The sequence below is a fragment of the Schistocerca gregaria genome, chromosome 6 (assembly GCF_023897955.1).
Source record: "Schistocerca gregaria isolate iqSchGreg1 chromosome 6, iqSchGreg1.2, whole genome shotgun sequence".
In the NCBI taxonomy this organism is placed as follows: domain Eukaryota; kingdom Metazoa; phylum Arthropoda; class Insecta; order Orthoptera; family Acrididae; genus Schistocerca; species Schistocerca gregaria.
Genome location: NC_064925.1, coordinates 42,516,973 through 42,539,054, shown reverse-complemented (window position 1 = coordinate 42,539,054; position 22,082 = coordinate 42,516,973). Strand labels below are relative to the sequence as shown.

The 22,082-nt window shown below is 43.3% G+C and overlaps 1 protein-coding gene across 4 annotated transcripts in view; it reads left to right on the top strand.

Annotated features, from left to right (window-relative positions):
- Positions 1 to 22,082, top strand: part of LOC126278460 (DNA polymerase lambda-like) — a 163,237-nt gene that overhangs the window by 108,202 nt on the left and 32,953 nt on the right. For all 4 annotated transcript variants that reach the window (XM_049978594.1, XM_049978596.1, XM_049978593.1 and 1 more), the window contains one exon: positions 4,808 to 4,893. In XM_049978594.1, the coding sequence (XP_049834551.1) occupies positions 4,808 to 4,893 (86 nt within the window). The remainder of the gene's footprint in view (positions 1 to 4,807; positions 4,894 to 22,082) is intronic.

Genomic DNA, 22,082 nt, shown 5'->3' with positions numbered 1-22,082 from the left:
TGTCCGCAATTAGTTGCGCAAGGTCTGGGGGCAGGTTGCTCCGTCTGCTGTTGTGCGTTATTTTGGTGGTTGATGCTTCCCCGCATGCCGTGATGATTTGGGTTAACTCTGTTATAGCCTGGTCGATTTCTTCTGGGGTCTGCATGTCAGGAGCCTGGTCAGGTATATGTAGAGTGACCAGTTCCTTGTACCTCACCCAATTTGTGTTGTAGGTTGTAATTATTCTGTTACTTGAAATGTCTTGGTCACCCTCAAATCTTAGAATAACAGGGCTATGATCTGAATTTAGGCTGTTGATTACCTCTGCCGTTGTATTGAGGTTAACGTTTTTTAAGAGGAATATGTCCAATTTGTCAGGCAGGCTCCTGGAGTCATAGGGAAAATGAGTAGGCTCATCAGTTGAGACAACCCTTACTGCTGGATGGTTATCAAGGTATCTTAGTAGCTTGTTGCCAGTTGTGTTTGTAGTTCGGCAACCCCATGCCCTGTGCTTGGCATTCAGGTCCCCTCCTATTATGGTTCCGTGGTTTATGTCCAAGAGATCGTCCAGGTCACTGGGAAACAGTCTGGCTTGGGGTGGGTGGTATGCCGCCACCAGAAGTGTGGGGTGGTTGTTAAGAATAACTTCAACTGCTGTTGCCTCTGTGTTTATGAGTAGTGGCATTTGTATTATCCTGTGGCATATTCGATTTTTAATGAGAATGGCTATACCGCCACCTGGTCTGTTAGGGCGGTCATTTCTGGCCAGCACATAATTTCGGACTCGAAAGCTCTCGTCAGGGGTTAGGTGGGTCTCGTTTAGGAGTGCCACATCCACCCTATGGTCATCGAGGAACATCTCGAGCTCAAATCGGTCGTGAGAAACACCGTCAGCGTTCCAGATGGCGATAGTGATATGCTGGTTTTCATTTGCCATTTTGGAGCAGGGGCAAGATGTTTGTGATTATTAGTGTCACTTTACTGAAAAGATCTGGAGCTGCTAAGAACTGATTGATAATTTGTGTTATTTTGGTAACAAAATTTTGAGGAAGAAGGTTTTTGACAAACTGCCAGATTTGTGATAAGATTTGAGGTGTTTGTTCCTGTGAGTCCTCTGTGAAGCTTTGCTGGGCAGTGGTGTTGTCACTGGTGATGCTGGTTTGAGTTGTCGCCGCAGGAGCAGTTGGGGGCTCTGTGGCGGCTGCCATTGAAGGACTGGCTGGTGGAGGAGCAGCCTCAGTCGCTGCAGAAGTTGAGGGGAGAGGTGTCGCACTTGTCTGTTCCTTTACAACACAGGTGATGGGGGGAGGTGCGGCTAGCAGCTGATGTGGAGTCACCTTGGAGGGCGGGATTCTGCCAGGTTGTTGTTTTGGGATTGTGGGTGGCCTTTGGGGCTTTGGTTTTGGGGAGTTTGGTGGGGTGCGCCCTGTTCTTACTATTTCGGCGAGCATGGGCTGTGCTTGGGGCGGAGATCGCTCCGGTGGTGGGGAACAGGATGCAACTACTTCCTGTTGTGGTGGTGGAGTTTCTACTGTATTTGTTCCCACCTGTGTTTGTTTTGGCGGAGAGGGGGAGTGTGATGTATCCGCGGGTGGTGGCGGGGGTGGTTTTGTTGCCGCTGCTGTTCGCAGTGTGATGGGTGGTGGGCCCTGTCTGCTGGTTGGGGGTGCTCGCCTTCATTCCCAGGCCTGGACGATCCGTGCTCGCTCTGTGCAGACCCTGAAGGAGGCTGGATGGTTACCCCCGCAGTTTTCGCATGTTGCTGGCGCGTCAGGCTTTTTAGTGCAGGCCCCAGAAAGGTGTGGCTCGGCGCATTTCACGCAGCGGGGTCTAAGTTCACACTGTGACGCCCCATGCCCAAAGCGTTGACACAGATAACATTGCATCGGTCCGTTAGGTCTTTTGTATAGCTCCACCGTGACCTGCATGTGTAGCAGCTGTGTAACTTTGAATATTTTGCGGGCCTCTGCAGTGTTCAGGAGATTCACTTGAAAATTGGCCATTTTTATTCTGGGGGCCGAGACTGATTTGCCGTATTCGTTTACAATGGTCTGTGGTTTCGTTTGCTGAAACACAGATAGTCATCCAAGCGGCGAACCACACAGTGTGGACCCCCCATCTATCATGATTTCATCGTCATCTCATTCCTCATCCATGGACCAACCACTCCCATCACCATCTTCAGTCACTAGTTCGGACTCTGACAATCTTGTCATTGCCACCGACAGTGACACCAGCTCTGTTTCATCATTGAGCGAGGGTCGTCTGCGGCGAAGTGGGAGACTGCTTCAAAAACAGGAAAAACTGACTGGTCGGGTGTCTGAGAGCGACTTATATATTGTGAGAAAGGGGGGCGTGGTTCAGGTGACCCGTGATGAGCAGTGAGAATCCATAGCAAAGATAAGGTTGACTATCGATTACCACCTGTCAAGATAAAAATTGTTAGCAATTTTGTAGAGCCACTGTCCATATATCACTGAGTTTCATAGCCTCCTCTTTCCTATTAAAATTATCGTGATGTTTATAAATTTCAATAGCTTCTCTGTATAGGCGTGGATAGTAATTTAACGTTGTAGATAAAACTTCGGTATCGGAAAACTTCACTTGGTGGTTTCCTGGTTGAAGAGCATGTTCCGCTACAGCTGATTTTTCTATTTTTCCAAGTCGACAAAGACTTTTATGCTCTTTCAGTCGCGTATTTACGCCTCTTTTGGTAGTACCAATATAAACTTTCCCACAGGTACATGGAATTTTATACACACCACATGTCGACAGAGGAGGGCATTTATCCTTCACAGAGCGTAGTACTTGACTTATTTTCTTTGTTGGTTTAAAGACCGGTGTTATGTCATGTTTTCGTAAAATCTTACCGATCTGATCTGTTACTTTTTTAATAAAAGGGAGAACTACTGTATTTTTCTGTCATTGTGGTTCATTCTTATCTTTTGGTCTTCTGTTCCTTGGATGCAAAATTCTATTTATCTCTTTTTTTGAGTAGCCGTTTTTTTTCAAAAGCCTGCTTCAGATGTTTCACTTCAGCATCCAAATGTTCAGGTGTACATATCCGTTGCGCTCGATCGACAAGACTTTTTATGACACCCCTTTTTTGTTGTGGATGATGATTAGAATTTTTATGTAAATATCTGTCCATATGTGTTGCCTTCCGAAAAACTTTATATTCCAAGCTTCTATCGGACCGTCTCATAACTAAGACATCCAAGAAAGATATTCTGTTATCCTTTTCTATTTCCATGGTAAACTGTATTTTTGGGTGAATTTTATTTTTCCCTTAGGGGGGAAAAAAGGATAGGTATATACTCTCTCTCGTGCACACACACACACACACACACACACACACACACACACACACACACACACACACAAGCAGACGTGTGTGTGTGTGTGTGTGTGTGTGTGTGTGTGTGTGTGTGTGTGTGTGTGTGTGTGTGTGTGTGTGTTGGATTCTAGTCCATACAGTGTGGGCACAACCAGAATATTGGCTCGATTCTGGACCACTGCAGCTGTTGTTGACCTTCAGCAGTTCAATACTGTGCTCTGTGTAACATGGCACTGGTCTAACTGCATTGTCGAGAAACCCCATTACACAGATAAATGCCATCATTTATGTGCTGAGTAGCAAGGCTTGATGCTTTCAAACAGGTCTAACATCACTCTGTCCTAAAACTATGGCCACACAATGACTCGGACCTTACAGCCTGCTCTGTTGAACAGCGTCGTGCTTGTATGCCAACTGTTGTCATTGGGGATCAAGTATGAGATGCGATCAAACTACAAGAAGTTGATGTTGTGAGTGTTAGCTGCCACATTGGGGATATCTTAGAGCCTGAGGTAGCTGTTTGCAGTTTCTGGACCCTCTTACAAATGTGGAGAGATAAATTGTGGAGGTATATATTCAGGCCTTCTGTTATTTTATTCAATTATGATTACAGACATCACTGGAACAGTTAATGACTGGACTGATTTCTCCATTGGAAATCTCTTTCTGTTCTGCAATCCAAAAATTATTATAGAGAAGGAGAAACATTCATACTGGTATGAGATAATGCTTGACATGTTTTCTTTGGAAACATACAAGAAATTAAACAATTTATTGTGTAGTAGTAGACTGTATAAAATAAGAAATAAAGTTGACCATTGACACCTAAGTGTGCACTTAAGAAATGAACACCAAATTTTTCAGGATAAACAATGTAGAATTTAATATCAGGCATTGTATAATATTGGTTTAAAAAATTGATAATGCTATTATTTTGTGTATTTATTTATCTAGTATTTTACCCATCTTCAGCAGTTGTAGTTGTATATAATGAAATAATAAGCAACCAGTTGCATAAAAGAAATTTAATTTCTTTACTGGTTTTGAGCACTTGGTGCCCTTCTTCAAAAGGTTATATCTATTGCACTATTTTCGAGTGTCAGTAATAAAGTGCATACTGCAAAATACCATGGCCATGTAATTCACAGTATCTGCACAAAACTAGTATCAAGGTACTGTGAATTACATGACCATGGCATTTTGCGGTATGCTCTTTATTATTGACACTCGCAAATAATGTGATAGGTGCAACCTTCTGAAGAAGGGCCCTAAATTCTTTTATGCAACTGGTTGCTTATTATTTGATTGTATTTATTTACCATCTTATGACACACTTGCACTTTGCTTTTGTGTGATATACAGCAGAATCCATTTTCATGTGTTAATAATTTTCAACATCTGTCACCTCCTTGTTTTAGATAGGTCATTATAAATTACTTATGAAACCATGTCTGTCCCTGTGTTACAATATGTTTACATTTCTCTGTTCAGGACTGGTTACAGATGACCTTATGAATATAGAAGAGAGTGGAGGACATAAGAAATACCTTGGCATCTGTCAGTTACCAGGTGGAAAGGTGAGTGACAGGTTTCTGATTGAGATTCATACAGATTGCCTGTGAAAAAAAAAAAAAGAGAGAGAGAAAGAAAAAGAAAAAAAAACTTTGGTGTAACTGAGTAAGTATGTCAAACTGAGCTAAATTTGCACATTAACCATTGGTTGGAAATTTGCTGTTGTTGAACTACAGCTATAAAATGACAAAAATCTGCTACTACTGTGTGGTGTATCAACTGGCCCAATGGGTCTGGCAGTGTTCTACCTTTCTGAGCTGCTGTCATGCTGTGCTGTAGTTGTTCTGCTGGGCAACACTTAATTGCATGTGTACTAGATTTGTCATGTACTGTGAACAATTTCACAAACTGTTGTCTAACAGTCTAACACATCACTTGCAGAGTACAATGATGAAATTCTGGGAGTGAAAGAAGATAGTGAGCTCAACATTTCTCAAAACCGAGGGTACCAGCAGTTAACACTTTGTAGTTCCTGAGCAGTGTTTCGGAGAAACTTCCTTGTTTACACTTGTATAGACCAACATAAGAAGGGAATTAACAGACAATCCCAGTATCTGATGAAGGGATAACTCATGGTTTCAAAACAATGCCTTCCACCAACATCAGCACACTATCTTGTGAATTCTGTGTCTCTCATTCGTTCACCTGGAATCGTGCAGACAGAAACAGCTTACATATCTAAGGTAAATAAAAGATCCACATTTTGAAAATATAAGATTGTTCCAAGTGAGTGCCAGAGCTCAAACAGTGTGCATTGATAGTATCTACAGATGAAGCTATTTTTGTTAGACACAGAGTATTTAACATCTAAAACTGTTACCAGTTGGCATGTGAAAAGTCTCATTACTTTTGTGAATGTGCTCATCAGGAATGTTCTTTTGGTAAATGCTTGGATAGATAGCCTGATTGGACATTTTGCTCTATCTCCTTGGTTGAATAGACATAACTATTCACAATAGTTGTGAGTGCTGTTGGTCGTAGTGTTGGAATACTCTCCACATATTGTGCCGACAGGATGGTGCTGTGCCACATTTGGCCCAAGCAGTCTGATAACACCTCTCTGAAGTGGCTGATTTTATTATGCTGTTAAACACCACAGGACTATTTTTGTGTAGTGTTTTGTGAAATACTGCATTTATCAAACACATTCATAAATTGCTGAGGTAGTGGGAATTGTGCGCAACACATCAGGAGTTTTTTAGAGGGCGTGTTAATAATTTCTACAGCAATGACAATTTACTAAGGAAGCTCAGGGTCAAATTTTTGCATTTTAATAAAATCTTCTTCTTCTTCCTCCTCCTCCTCCTCCTCCTCCTCCTCCTCCTCCTCCTCCTCCTCACACATTTCCATTACATGGGGGTCAGATTTTCGAATATTGGGGTATGATTTCCTTTGTTGGTATTCATCTTGTTCAACCAGATGCACCTTCCTCACAAACTTTTGTGCTGTTGACAGCCAAATGCCCAGTGCCCAGCAGCCTTCCTCTCCCCCCCCCCCCCCTTTTCCCTATCGTAATGACATTTTCGGTGAACTAACAGCTGTCCGCAATTTGGCAGGGAACGATTGGTGTGGTTGACCATACATCTCCTTCCTTGTTCACCTATGCACTTGATTATGTGCTGATAATGTTACTCAGTACACATCCCTATTTCCCACAACTGTAACACATTTATTTTTCTTTTAAGTCCTCACATATGTGACCCAGCTTCTTACATCTGTAATGTTCTACATTTATGTTGAAGACAAGGTGCTCTTCTCGTTGAATGCCATTTGGCCACCTAAATGCTTCCACAAAGCAACAGCTACCAGTCTGAGTGCTTTGTATCTTTCCTTTCCACACTAACCATGTACGAATGTGTCCAAAGTTCCAGATTCAAAAAGCTGAACATGATTCTCAGTATCATCTTCTATCATATTGTATGTTGAGCATTGGTGTTTTGAAATTGTATTTGCAAACTGCTCAGTAAATTCTTCATACTGCATATGCAAACAATAAAGGTGTTATTATGTCCAATTTTATTATTATGTCCAAATTTGAGCAAACTGACCTGAATTAGAGTGCTGGACGTCCCATTATTGTTGGATCCTGCTGCTGCTCCTGCTGTGGACTGTACAGTCCACTATTATGCCATCTCTCTCACAGGGACTTGGACCTGCTCAGAAGTTTATGCTTTTCTGCATCTCCTCAGGGCTGTAGTGTCATTCCGTATCGAATTGCCTAATTTTGGAACATTTTCCTGCTCAGCCACTATCGGTGTTGATGCAGTTTTATGTGAACATTTGCACATCTCCAGTGATCATTGGTAACATTTAGTAATGTTCATTGGAGCAACACTGGTTGAGATATGATCACTTGTTTGACTCCATGCATGAATTTTCGCAGAGTGATTGTGATTTTCTGGCAACTTTGAGCTATTATATCCCGAGTAATATTTTGTTGAAAGAAATGCAATTTGCCCTTCTTGTTCAATTTTATGCACTATCTTAATAGTAATAATGATAAGAGTTTACGAGCCATATTCAACCAGAGAATGTTTGACAAAGTTTCCCAAGGAAAAGAAAAGTACCCAAAAAAATTTCACAAAGTATGGCTCCTTATACATCAGGAACTAAAGATATGAAAATGAGAAACTTGGCATGTAGTAACCTAACAACATTTATGTACCACTGTCCAATACTGCATAAATTATGTGCAAAGTCAAAGATTTTTGACTTGCTACCTCAAAAATCCTGTTGTTGTTGTTGTCTTCAGTCCTGAGACTGGTTTGATGCAGTTCTCCATGCTACTCTATCCTGTGCAAGCTGCTTCATCTCCCAGTACCTACTGCAACCTACATCCTTCTGAATCTGCTTAGTGTACTCATCTCTCGGTCTCCCTCTACGATTTTTACCCTCCACGCTGCCCTCCAATGCTAAATTTGTGATCCCTTGATGCCTCAAAACATGTCCTACCAACCGATCCCTTCTTCTAGTCAAGTTGTGCCACAAACTTCTCTTCTCCCCAATCCTATTCAGTACCTCCTCATTAGTTACGTGATCTATCCACCTTATCTTCAGTATTCTTCTGTAGCACCACATTTCGAAAGCTTCTATTCTCTTCTTGTCCAAACTAGTTATCGTCCATGTTTCACTTCCATACATGGCTACACTCCAAACAAATACTTTCAGAAACGACTTCCTGATACATAAATCTATATTCGATGTTAACAAATTTCTCTTCTTCAGAAACGCTTTCCTTGCCATTGCTAGTCTACATTTTATATCCTCTCTACTTCGACCATCATCAGTTATTTTACTTCCTAAATAGCAAAACTCCTTTACTACTTTAAGTGTCTCATTTCCTAATCTAATTCCCTCAGCATCACCCGATTTAATTTGACTACATTCCATTATCCTCGTTTTGCTTTTGTTAATGTTCATCTTAAATCCTCCTTTCAAGACACTGTCCATCCCGTTCAACTGCTCTTCCAAGTCCTTTGCCGTCTCTGACAGAATTACAATGTCATCGGCGAACCTCAAAGTTTTTACTTCGTCTCCATGAATTTTAATACCTACTCCAAATTTTTCTTTTGTTTCCTTTACTGCTTGCTCAATATACAGATTGAATAACATCGGGGAGAGGCTACAACCCTGTCTCACTCCTTTCCCAACCACTGCTTCCCTTTCATGCCCCTCGACTCTAATTACTGCCATCTGGTTTCTGTACAAATTATAAATAGCCTTTCGCTCCCTGTATTTTACCCCTGCCACCTTTAGAATTTGAAAAAGAGTATTCCAGTCAACATTGTCAAAAGCTTTCTCTAAGTCTACAAATGCTAGAAACATAGGTTTGCCTTTTCTTAATCTTTCTTCCAAGATAAGTTGTAAGGTCAGTATTGCCTCACGTGTTCCAACATTTCGACGGAATCCAAACTGATCCTCCCCGAGGTCTGCATCTACCAGTTTTTCCATTCGTCTGTAAAGAATTCGCGTTAGTATTTTGCAGCCGTGGCTTATTAAACTGATAGTTCGGTAATTTTCACATCTGTCAGCACCTGCTTTCTATAAAAACTTCCCAAGCTGAACTAATTAGAAAGACATAGTTTTAACCACAAAAAAGATGTTTTCAATTATTCAATGCAAGCTAAAAATGCTAGATAATTTGAAACAGTTAATTACAGCATGTAGAGAAAAAAGGGAAAGGGGGAAAAAATTGTAAACTTTGGATACTTATATCTCATAGAGAAAATACATGATGAAACTTAATGCAAAACAGGCTGGTAGCACAAGGGTGTGGAATACAAAATTTCATCTATTGCTATTTTTACAGTAGTCTCAAATTTGTTGAAAAGGTGACGAATTTTGTGCGAAGGTTAAAAACAGTGCATCTTTGATACTTTTACATAAACCATTTTTTATTAAAGCTTCGAAAAACATATTTCAGGTTGCGACCTTTCTAGAATGGTGGGTTTAATTTTCGATATGGGTTAACAGTGCCACATAAATTTAAGAAAATCAGCTGGAAAAATTGCGCTGCACCTTTGGCTTCTTATACTCGTTGCTTAACATGAAACTTTGAACACAACAACTTAACAACATAAGGTTTTCCAGTATAAAATATCATTCATGTGCAAAAGTCAGTTCAGACTTGATTTTTGTAACAATTACAAATAGTCTACTTTCAGCAAATCTGTGTCCTTAATTGATTTCAAACTAATCACTGTTGGGAACCGCATGTTTTCAGGCATCCAGAAAGTATTGTTTGGTTTTCTAATGTCTGGTAACATCACCTGAAAATGACGGAGGAATTTACAGATATTTATCAAGACAATGGGCTACATTTCAACAACCCATTGACCATATTTTGTTGCACGTATTTTTTATTTGTATATTGACAAGTACTATCTCACTATATTATGTTGGTCTGTAGTGACGCTGTTTACAGTTTACACCATCTTGCATGCTGCCTACCACAGCTCATCGATTTTATTGGCTCAAATGACAGGATGCTTGTTGGGTGTCAGAACAACACCTGATTTTCACACTTTCTGTTCCTTCAGTACTATCATCTGGCTGACAGTATGTATTTCCAGAGACTGAACTGCGGAAAGTGGCCAAAAATTTTGAAATGTTAAGAAGTTTAAAATCAAAATTATTATTTTTTGCTTGCTACCTATGGCAGATACTCTTACAGATCTGAGAATCGGAGATAATGTACTTAGCTAATGGCTTTGTGAGGAGACGGGTACTGCCATAAAACTTTGTAAACTAAGTTAAGAAACCAAATTAAAGGCTTGGGAACCTGGATGAAGAAAATCTGCATGGCTGGTATTTCAAAGCAACCAGGCATGGCCCCTGTGGCAATGGGGTAGCTGGTTCATGTTCTTCAGTCAGTAGTGACAATGTCACCATGGACCAGCGCAATATAGCGAGATGTTACTTGTCAATTTAAAAGTAAAATCCACATGAAACAAAACATGGATGACAGCCATTGTGCATTCCCTCAGATCTATCCACCATTTTCAGTATTGTTAGCGCACGTTGAAAAATCAAACAGGATTATTTGGATGCCTGAAAACATGTTCTTCCCAACTGTGATTAGTTTGAAATTATGGAAAACAGATTTGCTAAAAGAAAATTAAATGTGATCTATTTTTGCTATTTTTATGAAAATCATGTTTGAACTGATTCTGTAGGTATTTGGAAAGAAGTACGTGAATGGTATTTGTATTGGGAAACCTTGTGTTGCTAATGTGTGTGTCCAAAGTTTAGTGTTCATCATGCCTTTAATCAATGAATATAAGAGGCCAAAGTTAAAAATTTATTTGCAGTATGATTTTTCTGGGTAATTTGCTTCAATTTATTTGGTATTGTTAGCCCACATTCGAAATTAAAGTTATTGTTTGAAGGGGGTGGGGCTGCCTTAAAACATGTTGTATCAAATGAGACTGACTTTACTTAATTGTGTTTTTTTGTTGCAAGTGAAATAAGTCATACTAATTATTTATGTACATCATAGGTACACATTAGTCAAAATACAAACAAAGTAGGTTTTTTTTCCTGCAAGTTCTTTACACTATTATCTCTAAAGCAGATTACTGAAAAGATGCTGCTGTCATAAATGGTGGTACAAAAATTTTAAGTATGATTATCAAAAATTTTGGAAATGAATTCAGAGTTTTTCTTCAAAACAATATTTTATTTCCAAAGTTAAGCCACAAGGGTAGTCTACTTTTTAGTTGAGCATATTTTAAGACAGTATTCAAAATGTCAGCCCTGTATCTTCAAAAGTTTTTAGCCAAAGTGTACCAGAACATGAAATAATTTAACTTTTGGAAAACTGAATTTAAAACTTGCTTTTCTATTACATTTGAATGGCATTGATGCATCACAGGTCCATATTCATCGTGTTTCCTATGTTGTTCTTCCTTCCTTCACTTTTTCACACTTCTTATCCTTGCTTCTTTGGTGGCTTCCAACACTGATGTTTCTGCTTCAAAGGGTCTCCTTCAGTCAGTGGCTATTAGAGCTCCATGCATATATAGTCCACCAGACACTCCCATCAGTTCCATAACGTTATACCTTGCTGCAGCATTATTGAAACATAGAACAGTGCACCTATTTCCAACTAGAACAGTTCCCATATACAATTGTTGACACACATTCCTGGGTGCTTACATAGACAGTAAATGTAATTGGTCCATTCACATTTTTCATCTATGTAAAAATCTGAGCTCGGCAACATTTGCGTTACGGGTAATTTCTTCAATGGCTGAAGTTGACACCATTAAGGTTGCCTACTTTGGCTACTTCCACTCATATGATGCTATCATATTCTGGGGGAACCAACCACTTGCAAAAAAAGTTTTCAACCTCAAAAAAAAAAAAAATAAATAAATAAATAAATAAATAAATCAGAATAATGTGTGGGGTCCATCAAAGACACTCTTGCAGACACTTCTTTCGGAAGATAGGTATCTAACAACTGCCTCACAGTATATTTTTTCCTTGCTAACCTTTGTGTGCAAAAATTATTCTATCTACCAAGACAACAGTAAATTCCATGGCTATAACACCAGAAACAAAAACAATAAAACAATCTACATTTCTAAATTAAACTTCTCATTCTGCTACAAAAAGGTGTTTACTCCTCTAGCATTAAGCTGTTCAATGCTCAATACTACATATCAAATGTGTTTGTACAGAACTGCCAAAATTTAAACAAGTTCTCAAAGATTACCTCACAGAGAAATCTTTTTATACTGTGCATGAATATCTGAAAGAAAATGTATACCATCACTAAACTTATTGTGTCTAGAAGTAGTTCAGTTGATTTTATTGTGCATTTGAGCATTAGCACACTTTTTGTAACAACAAATTGGCTGTACCTGTATTTACTCTTGTAGGCCGAACATCTGGTTTAACTTTGTGCTCTCATCTTTAACCTTTATTTGAAACTCGTTTTTCTGTTAAATGGTTGTTATGTTATCTATCTGACATTGTATCTATTACTGTATTTATGGTATGTCTTACTTAAACTATGTACAATTTGGCATTGAATTGCCCTTGTATTTATTGTAAGTTTAAATTGAAACCTGTACAATTTGACACATTCCATATCCCTGTGATTGACTCACTAACTGGATCTACGGAGCAAGAAATAAATAAATAAATGAAACTTTCATCTGGATTTAGAGTCCTACCATGTAAATATTTCTCTCCCCGTGCAGGTCCAGGGGTTAGAATAGGCCCGAGGTATTCCTCCCTGTCGTAAGAGGCGACTAAAAGGAGTCCCTCCCCCTCAAGGGGGTAGTTAGCGCCTGCATCCGGAGACGGACGGTTCCACGACCTATATTTGTGGTTCCTTTTTGGTTTTTCACTTCTTCTGGTTCCTTCCTTCCTTTGGTTGGTTCCTTTCTTTGTTCTTCTCCATCTCACTGTCTTACTTACTCTTTCCCTTGCCTTCTTTCCCTAGCCTTCTTCTCCTTGTCTTCTTCTCCTTGCCTTCTCTGGTCTCCACCTCGGCATTTGAGACAGTCTGTCCTTTCTTTCCGTCTCTCCTTTCTTTATCCTCTTCTTCCTTCCTCCCTGTGCGTGCCTGAAGGCCAACCCACGCGTTCGCACGCGTAGCCGCTGACGGGGTAACGCGTAATTTCCTGCCCTGGGTAGACAAGTAAGGCACGCACGTACCCCCTGGTAAAGGCCAGGCCCAGGAAGGGGTGATTGCCTGAGCTGACACCTTCTGACCATGCCGATAGGTCCCTCCGTCCGTTTCTCGGGAGGTGTGAACAATCACCTAAGGCGGGCGTGCCCTCTGAGAGGGTCCCCACAAGGAAGGAGCGCGCCATCGGAGACGCTGGCAATCATGGGGGATTCCTCCGCAATAGATTTCTCTTCTTCTTCTCTCTCGACTTCTGCCCACAAACAGAAACTTGACCAGCCACCAGTGACAAAAGTACTACCAACTGCCCCACAGTTCCTCGTAGTTTCTCGATCTGAGGATGGAAAGGATTTTTCCTCTGTCAACCCTTTCGTTATCCAGAAGGGCGTAGATGCCATAGCCGGATCGGTCAAGTCTTGTACGAGGTTGCGTAACGGTACCTTGTTACTAGAAACTGAGAGCACCTTTAAGGCACAAAAACTGCTTCGGGCCCCACTCCTGTACACGTTCCCTGTCTGGGTGGAGGCTCACCGCACTTGGAATTCATCTCATGGTGTGGTATATACTAGATCACTCGACGTATTGACTGACGAGGAGATTCAATCTTTCCTCGCTGAGCAGGGCGTGACGGCTGTCCATAGGGTCATGAAAAAGGTAAACAATGACCTTGTACCGATCCGGACACTTTTCTTGACCTTTGATAGTGTTCAGCTGCCATCACGCATCAAAGCAGGCTACGAGGTTATTTCTGGTCCCTCCTATGTCCCGACACCTACGCAGTGCTACGAGTGTCAGCATTTTAATCACACTCGCGTCTTGTTACAACGCGGCTAAATGTGTCACTTGTGGCAGGGATGCCTATAAGGGTGACTGTCCACCTCCGTCTCCTCGTTGTGTGAACTGTCAGGGTGACCATGCAGCGTCCTCCCGCGACTGTCCCATCTACAGGGAAGAACGCTGTATCCAAGAAATTCTGGTAAAAGAGAAAGTGTCCACCTCAGCTGCTCGCAAGCTATTTGCTAGTAGGAAGCCCACACTGCTCCCACCGGGGAAATACAGTACTGTCCTCGCCTCTCCTCAGACTACCAGGGAGGTGGCAACGCAGACATGCGATCTGACCTTCAGCACTACGGTCATCCATTCCGCCAGCGCTAAGATCGCCCGGTCGACGTCTCCTCTTCCTCCCGTCACCCCTCAGACACAAGCACCTTTATCAGCTTCTGCCAAGACGAAGACCCAGAAGTCAGATGCACAGGCCTTCAAGAAGGAACCGTCCCATGCAGACTTCCTATGTACCTCGAACTCCCACCCATCAACCAATACTTCCACAAAACGACCTTCCAAGAAGGCTCATAGGAAGCACAGTTCTCCTTCTCCGCCACAGCGCATTTCTTCTCCTGCACCACCCAGCGGTTGCCGCCCCAGGCCATCATCCGTTTCACCTGGCCGCACCGCTGGTAGCCAAACATCTGGCTGTTCACCAGCAGAGGAAGCTCCCCCTCCCGGCCACCTTTACAAGATGGCCGATGAACCTATAGAACAAATGGACGATGACTGTCCGCCTACTGCCAGCGGCTGCAGTGCTCGCTCAAAGCCAGGCCCTCAGCGGCCTTTGAGGTGACCCCTTCTTGCATCTTATTCACTGGAATATTCGCAGCATTCGCTCCAACCGAGAGGACTTAATATTGCTGCTCCGCTTGCACCGTCCGCTCGTCGTAGCCCTCCAGGAAACGAAGCTACGCCCATGCGATCAAATTGCCTTGGCACGCTACACGTCCGTGCGTTTTGACCTACCCCCTGTGGCAGGTATTTCGGCTCATGGAGGGGTTATGTTGCTGGTCCGGGATGATATTTACTACGTTCCCATCACATTACACAGCGGCCTGCAGGCAGTTGCCATCCGCATTACTCTCCCCACTTTTACATTTTCCATTTGTACCGTTTACACTCCATCGTCATCTGCCGTTACCAGGGCAGACATGATGCAAATTATTGCTCAGCTACCTGCACCATTTTTGTTAACTGGAGACTTCAATGCCCACCATCCTCTTTGGGGCTCTGCAGCATCCTGTTAGCAGACCTTTTCAGCCAGTTGAATCTTGTCTGCCTCAATACTGGCGCCCCTACTTTCCTTTCAGACACCTCTCACACCTATTCCCATTTAGACCTCTCTGTATGTACTACCCAACTTGCACGCCGGTTTGTGTGGTATGCACTTTCTGATACATATTCGAGTGACCACTTCCCGTGTGTTATCCATCTCCTGCATCATACCCCCTCTCCGTGCTCAACTAGTTGGAACATCTCCAAAGGAGACTGGGGGCTCTTCTCTTCCAGGGCGACCTTTCAGGATCAAACCTTCCCAACCTGCGATAGTCAGGTTGCACACTTCACGGAAGTCATTCTCACTGCTGCTGAATATTCCATCCCTCACACTACTTCTTCTCCAAGTCGCGTACCGGTCCCCTGGTGGATCGCAACATGTAGAGACGCCTTACGTGCTCGTCAACGTGGTTTACGCACCTTTAAACGCCACCTTACTGTGGCGAATTGTATCGGTTATAGACGATTACGTGCGTAGTGTCATCATTTTATTAAAGAAAGCAAGAAAGCCAGCTGGACTGCTTTCACAAGCACCTTCAACAGTTTTACTCCTTCGTCTGTTGTCTGGGGTAGCGTGCGCCGGCTATCTGGCAGTAAGGTCCACTCACCAGTTTGTGGCTTGACGGTTGTGAATGACGTCCTTGTGGCCCCTGAGGATGTTTCCAATGCCTTTATCTGCTTTTTCAAAGAGGTGTCGAGCTCCGCTCATTACCACCCTGCCTTCCTCCCCCAAAAACAGGCAGAGGAGGCTAGGCCACCTAACTTCCGCTCCTCGAATCGTGAAAGTTGCAATGCCCCATTCACCATGCGGGAACTCGAAAATGCGCTTGCCCAGTCACGGTTCTCCACTCCAAGGCCTGATTCTATTCATATTCAGATGCTGAAGAACCTTTCTCCTGCGGGTAAAGGTTTCCTTCTTCGTACTTACAATCGCATTTGGATTGAGGGACATGTTCCCGCATGCTGGTGCGAGTCTACTGTTGTACCGATTCCTAAGCCGGGGAAGGACAAGCACTTGCCTTCCAGTTATCGCCCCATCTCGCTTACCAGCTGTGTCTGTAAGGTGATGGAGTGAATGGTTAACTCTTGTTTGGTTTGGCTGCTCGAATCTCGACGCCTACTTACCAATGTACAATGTGGATTTCGTAGGCGCCGCTCTGCTGTTGACCATCTGGTTACCTTGTCGATCTTCATTATGAATAACTTCTTGCAGAATCGCCCGACCGTGGCTGTATTCTTTGATTTGGAGAAGGTTTACGACACCTGTTGGAGAGCGAACATTCTCCGCACTTGCATACATGGGGCCTTCGCGGTTGCCTCCCTCTTTTTATTTGTTCCTTTTTAATGGATTGACAGTTCAGGGTACGTGTGGGTTCTGTCCTGTCAGACACCTTTTGCCAGGAGAATGGGGTGCCACAGGACTTAGTTTTGAGCGTCGCTCTCTTCGCCATGGTGCTCAATCCAGTAATGGATTGCCTCCCAGCTGATGTATCAGGCTCTCTTTTCATGGACGATTTTACCATCTATTGCAGCGCGCAGTGTACATGTTTCTTGGAGTGCTGTCTTCAGCATTCTCTTGACCGTCTTTACTCCTGGAGTGTCGCCAATGGCTTCCGTTTTTCTGCCGAGAAGACGGTCTGTATTAACTTCTGGTGCTACAAAGAGTTTCTCAAACCGTCCTTCCGACTCGGTCCCGTTGCTCTCCTATTCGTGCAGACAATAAAATTTTTAGGCCTTACATTTGACAGGAAACTTATTTGGTCTCCACGTGTGTCATATTTGGCTGCCCGTTGTACCCGTTCTCTAAATCTCCTCCGTGTTATCAGTGGTATGTCGTGGGGAGTGGATCGAACCGTCCTACTTCTCCTACATCGGTCGATCGTCCGCTCCAAGCTGGATTATAAGTGCTTTGTATACTCCTCTGCACGGCCGTCCATCTTACGCCACCTCAACTCCATACAACATTGGGGTTTACGTCTTGCAATTGGAGCATTTTATACTAGTCCTGTCGAGAGTCTTCATGCTGAAGCCGGTGAATTGCCACTCACCTACCGGCGCGATATACTGCTTTGTCGTTATGCCTGTCGGCTACTGTCAATGCCCGACCACCCATCGTATCGTTCCTTTTTTGACGACTCTCTCGACCATCAGTACGGGTTGTATGTCTCTGCCCTGCTACCCCCTGGAGTTCACTTTCATCACCTCCTTCAACACCTTGATTTTTCACTCCCTGCAACCTTTAGAGTGGGCGAGAGCCACATGTCACCTTGGCTCCAGGCTCAGGTTCGCGTTCACCTTGACCTCAGCTCGCTCCCAAAGGAGGTTACCCCCGGTTCAGTATACCAATCCCGTTTTGTCAAACTTCGTTCGAAGTTCATTAATATGACCTTAATTTATGCAAATGGCTCTGAGACCAATGACGGGGTCGGGTGTTCTTTTATTGTCGGGGCACAAAGTTTCAAATACCGGCTACATGGCCATTGTTCGGTCTTTACAGCTGAGCTCTTTGCCATCTACCAGGCAGTTCTTTACATCTGCCGCCACTGACATTCTGCTTATGTCATCTGCTCCGATTCCCTAAGCGCCATCCAGAGCCTCAATGATCCGTATCCGGTTCACCCTTTCGTGCACTGGATCCAACACTCTCTTCAGCAGCTGGTGGATGACGGATCTCCGGTTAGCTTTATGTTGGTTCCTGGCCATGTCGGTGTTCCTGGGAACAAAGCTGCAGATGCCGCGGCCAAGGCTGCGGTTCTCCAGCCTTGGACGGCTTCTTGTGGTGTCCCTTCATCAGATTGTAGCGGGGTCATATGTCGGCGCATTTTATCGCTGTGGCATGCTGATTGGGCTACACTTACGGACAACAAGCTTCGGGCCTTGAAACCTCTTCCCGCGGCTTGGACGTCCTCCTCACGCCCTTCTCGGCGGGAAGAGGTCATTTGACCCGGCTACGAATTGGACACTGCCGGTTCAGCCATCACCATCTGCTGACAGCTGTGCCGGCGCCATTTTTCCCATGTGGGCAGTTGCTGATGGTCCGCCACATTTTAACATCCTGTCCGAATTTTACTACACTGTGTGTTGATCTTGGCCTGCCATGTACTCTGGATGCCATTTTAGCGAGTGACCCAGGAGCTGCTGCTCGTGTTCTTCGTTTTATCAACTTGACACACCTGTCTAAGGACGTTTGATTATGCTATTGTTCTTTTTTTAATCTTATGCCTGTTAATACTTATTTTATAATGTTGTCCCTTTTAATTTCTGTTTTGCTGTTTTAACCTTGTGGTTTACGGTGCATTCCTAACTTAGTCTGGGCGCTAATGACCATTGTAGCTGTGCGCCACAAAAATATATATATTCACTTTAACCTCATGTTACCCTTTCCACCTTTGAATACCATGTCAACCTCACAACATCCCTACAATGACCCCATTAAATTTTATTTACATTCCCTCAGCAAACATGCCTTCACCGTAGCCAGATTACGCTCCCATATTTTATTTACTCAGGCTTGTCTGACATTTGGCATTACCCCCAGAGGCCTCACACTTAAAGTTCCCATATCTGGCTGCAATCCTTCTTTCCATCAGTCCTTATACCAGTTCCAAACTGCACAATCCATAGCCCCCACCTGCCTGATCCTTCACCTATACATCAACTCGGCCAATGAACACACCCGTCAACTCCTATTCCAAATCAGTCCTCAATCTTTCCTCTCCCACATCCACACTGGCTGTTCATAGCATCCTCCTACAGGCCAACCACAAATTAGAACAGCATGCCACCCTCCACCTCAAAAAACTATCTAATCTCCTGGTTTCCCACCTCCGGAAAGGCAACTCACTCACCCTCCACAACCTTTCCAACAAACCTCAACCTCCTCTCATTGCACACAGACCCAGTCTCTCCCATCTACCCAATCTCCCACTTCCAGCTCCACTCCCCCCAACACCTCAAAATTCTAGTCAACACAATCTGGAACCACAACACCCCAATTCAGTAGTTAACCTTACCTCCAAACCTCTCTCCCAATCCGAAACCTCTGTCCTATCCATCTACATCTACATCTACATGACTACTCTGCAATTCACATTTAAGTGCTTGGCAGAGGGTTCATCGAACCACAATCATACTATCTCTCTACTATTCCACTCCCGAACAGCGAGCGGGAAAAACGAACACCTAAACCTTTCTGTTCGAGCTCTGATTTCTCTTATTTTATTTTGATGATCATTCCTACCTATGTAGGTTGGGCTCAACAAAATATTTTCGCATTCGGAAGAGAAAGTTGGTGACTGAAATTTCGTAAAAAGGTCTCGCCGCGACGAAAAACGTCTATGCTGTAATGACTTCCATCCCAACTCGTGTATCATATCTGCCACACTCTCTCCCCTATAACGCGATAATACAAAACGAGCTGCCCTTCTTTGCACCCTCTCGATGTCCTCCGTCAATCCCACCTGGTAAGGATCCCACACCGCGCAGCAATATTCTAACAGAGGACGAACGAGTGTAGTGTAAGCTGTCTCTTTAGTGGACTTGTTGCATCTTCTAAGTGTCCTGCCAATGAAACGCAACCTTTGGCTCGCCTTCCCGACAATATTATCTATGTGGTCCTTCCAACTGAAGTTGTTTGTAATTTTAACACCCAGGTACTTAGTTGAATTGACAGCCTTGAGAATTGTACTATTTATCGAGTAATCGAATTCCAACGGATTTCTTTTGGAACTCATGTGGATCATCTCACACTTTTCGTTATTTAGCATCAACTGCCACCTGACACACCATACAGCAATCTTTTCTAAATCGCTTTGCAGCTGATACTGGTCTTCGGATGACCTTACTAGACGGTAAATTACAGCATCATCTGCGAACAACCTAAGAGAACTGCTCAGATTGTCACCCAGGTCATTTATATAGATCAGGAACAGTAGAGGTCCCAGGACGCTTCCCTGGGGAACACCTGATATCACTTCAGTTTTACTCGATGATTTGCCGTCTATTACTACGAACTGCGACCTTCCTGACAGGAAATCACGAATCCAGTCGCACAACTGAGACGATACCTCATAGCTCCGCAGCTTGATTAGAAGTCACTTGTGGGGAACGGTGTCAAAAGCTTTCCGGAAATCTAGAAATACGGAATCAACTTGAGATCCCCTGTCGATAGCGGCCATTACTTCGTGCGAATAAAGAGCTAGCTGCGTTGCACAAGAGCGATGTTTTCTGAAGCCATGCTGATTACGTGTCAATAGATCGTTCCCTTCGAGGTGATTCATAATGTTTGAATACAGTATATGCTCCAAAACCCTCCTGCAAACCGACGTCAATGATATAGGTCTGTAGTTAAATGGATTACTCCTACTACCCTTCTTGAACACTGGTGCGACCTGCGCAATTTTCCAATCTGTAGGTACAGATCTATCGGTGAGCGAGCGGTTGTATATGAGTGCTAAGTAGGGAGCTATAGTATCAGCGTAATCTGAAAGGAACCTAATCGGTATACAATCTGGACCTGAAGACTTGCCCGTATCAAGCGATTTGAGTTGCTTCGCAACCCCTAAGGTATCTACTTCTAAGAAACTCATGCTAGCAGATGTTCGTGTTTCAAATTCTGGAATATTCCATTCGTCTTCCCTGGTGAAGGAATTTCGGAAAACTGCATTCAGTAACTCTGCTTTAGCGGCGCAGTCATCGATAACAGTACCATCGGCACTGCGCAGCGAAGGTATTGACTGCGTCTTGCCGCTTGTGTACTTTACATACGACCAGAATTTCTTCGGATTTTCTACCAAATTTCGAGACAATGTTTCGTTGTCTAACCTATTAAAGGCATCTCGCATCGAAGTACGTGCCAAATTTCTGTAAATTTTAGCCCATCTTCAGGATTTCGCGTTCTTCTGAACTTCGCATGCTTTTTCCGTTGCCTCTGCAACAGCGTTCGGACCTTTTCTGTGTACCACGGGGGATCCGTTCCATCTCTTACCAATTTATGAGGTATGAATATCTCAATTGCTGTTGCTACTATATCTTTGAATTTGAGCCACATCTCGTCTACATTCGCATAGTCAGTTCGGAAGGAATGGAAATTGTCTTTTAGGAAGGCTTCTAGTGGTACTTTATCCGCTTTTTTAAATAAAATTATTTTGCGTTTGTTTCTGATGGATTTGGAAGAAATGGTATTGAGCCTAGCTACAATGACCTTGTGATCACTAATCCCTGTATCAGTCATGATGCTCTCTATCAGCTCTGGATTGTTTGCGGCCAAGAGGTCAAGTGTGTTTTCGCAACCATTTACAATTCGCGTGGGTTCGTGGACTAACTGCTCTAAATAATTTTCGGAGAATGCATTTAGGACAATCTCGGAAGACGTTTATTGCCTACCACCGGTTTTGAACAAGTATTTTTGCCGACATACCGAGGGTAGGTTGAAGTCCCCACCAACTATAACCGTATGAGTGGGGTATTTATTTGTTACGAGACTCAAACTTTCTCTGAACTGTTCCGCAACTGTATCATCGGAGTCTGGGGGTCGGTAGAAGGAGCCAATTATTAACTTAATTCGGCTGTTAAGTATAACCTCCACCCACACCAATTCGCACAGAGTATCTACTTCGACTTCACTACAAGATAAACCACTACTGACAGACACCAACACTCCACCACCAATTCTGCCTAATCTATCTTTCCTGAACACCGTCTGAGACTTCGTAAAAATTTCTGCAGAACTTATTTCAGGCTTTAGCCAGCTTTCTGTACCTATAACGATATCAGCTTCTGTGCTTTCTATTAGCGCTTGAAGCTCAGGGACTTTTCCAGCGCAACTACAACAGTTTACAACTATAATTCCGACTGTTCCTTGATCCAAGCACGTCCTGTAATTGCCAAGCACCCTTTGACATTGCAGCCCATCCCGCACTTTCCCGAGGCCTTCTAACCTAAAAAACCGCC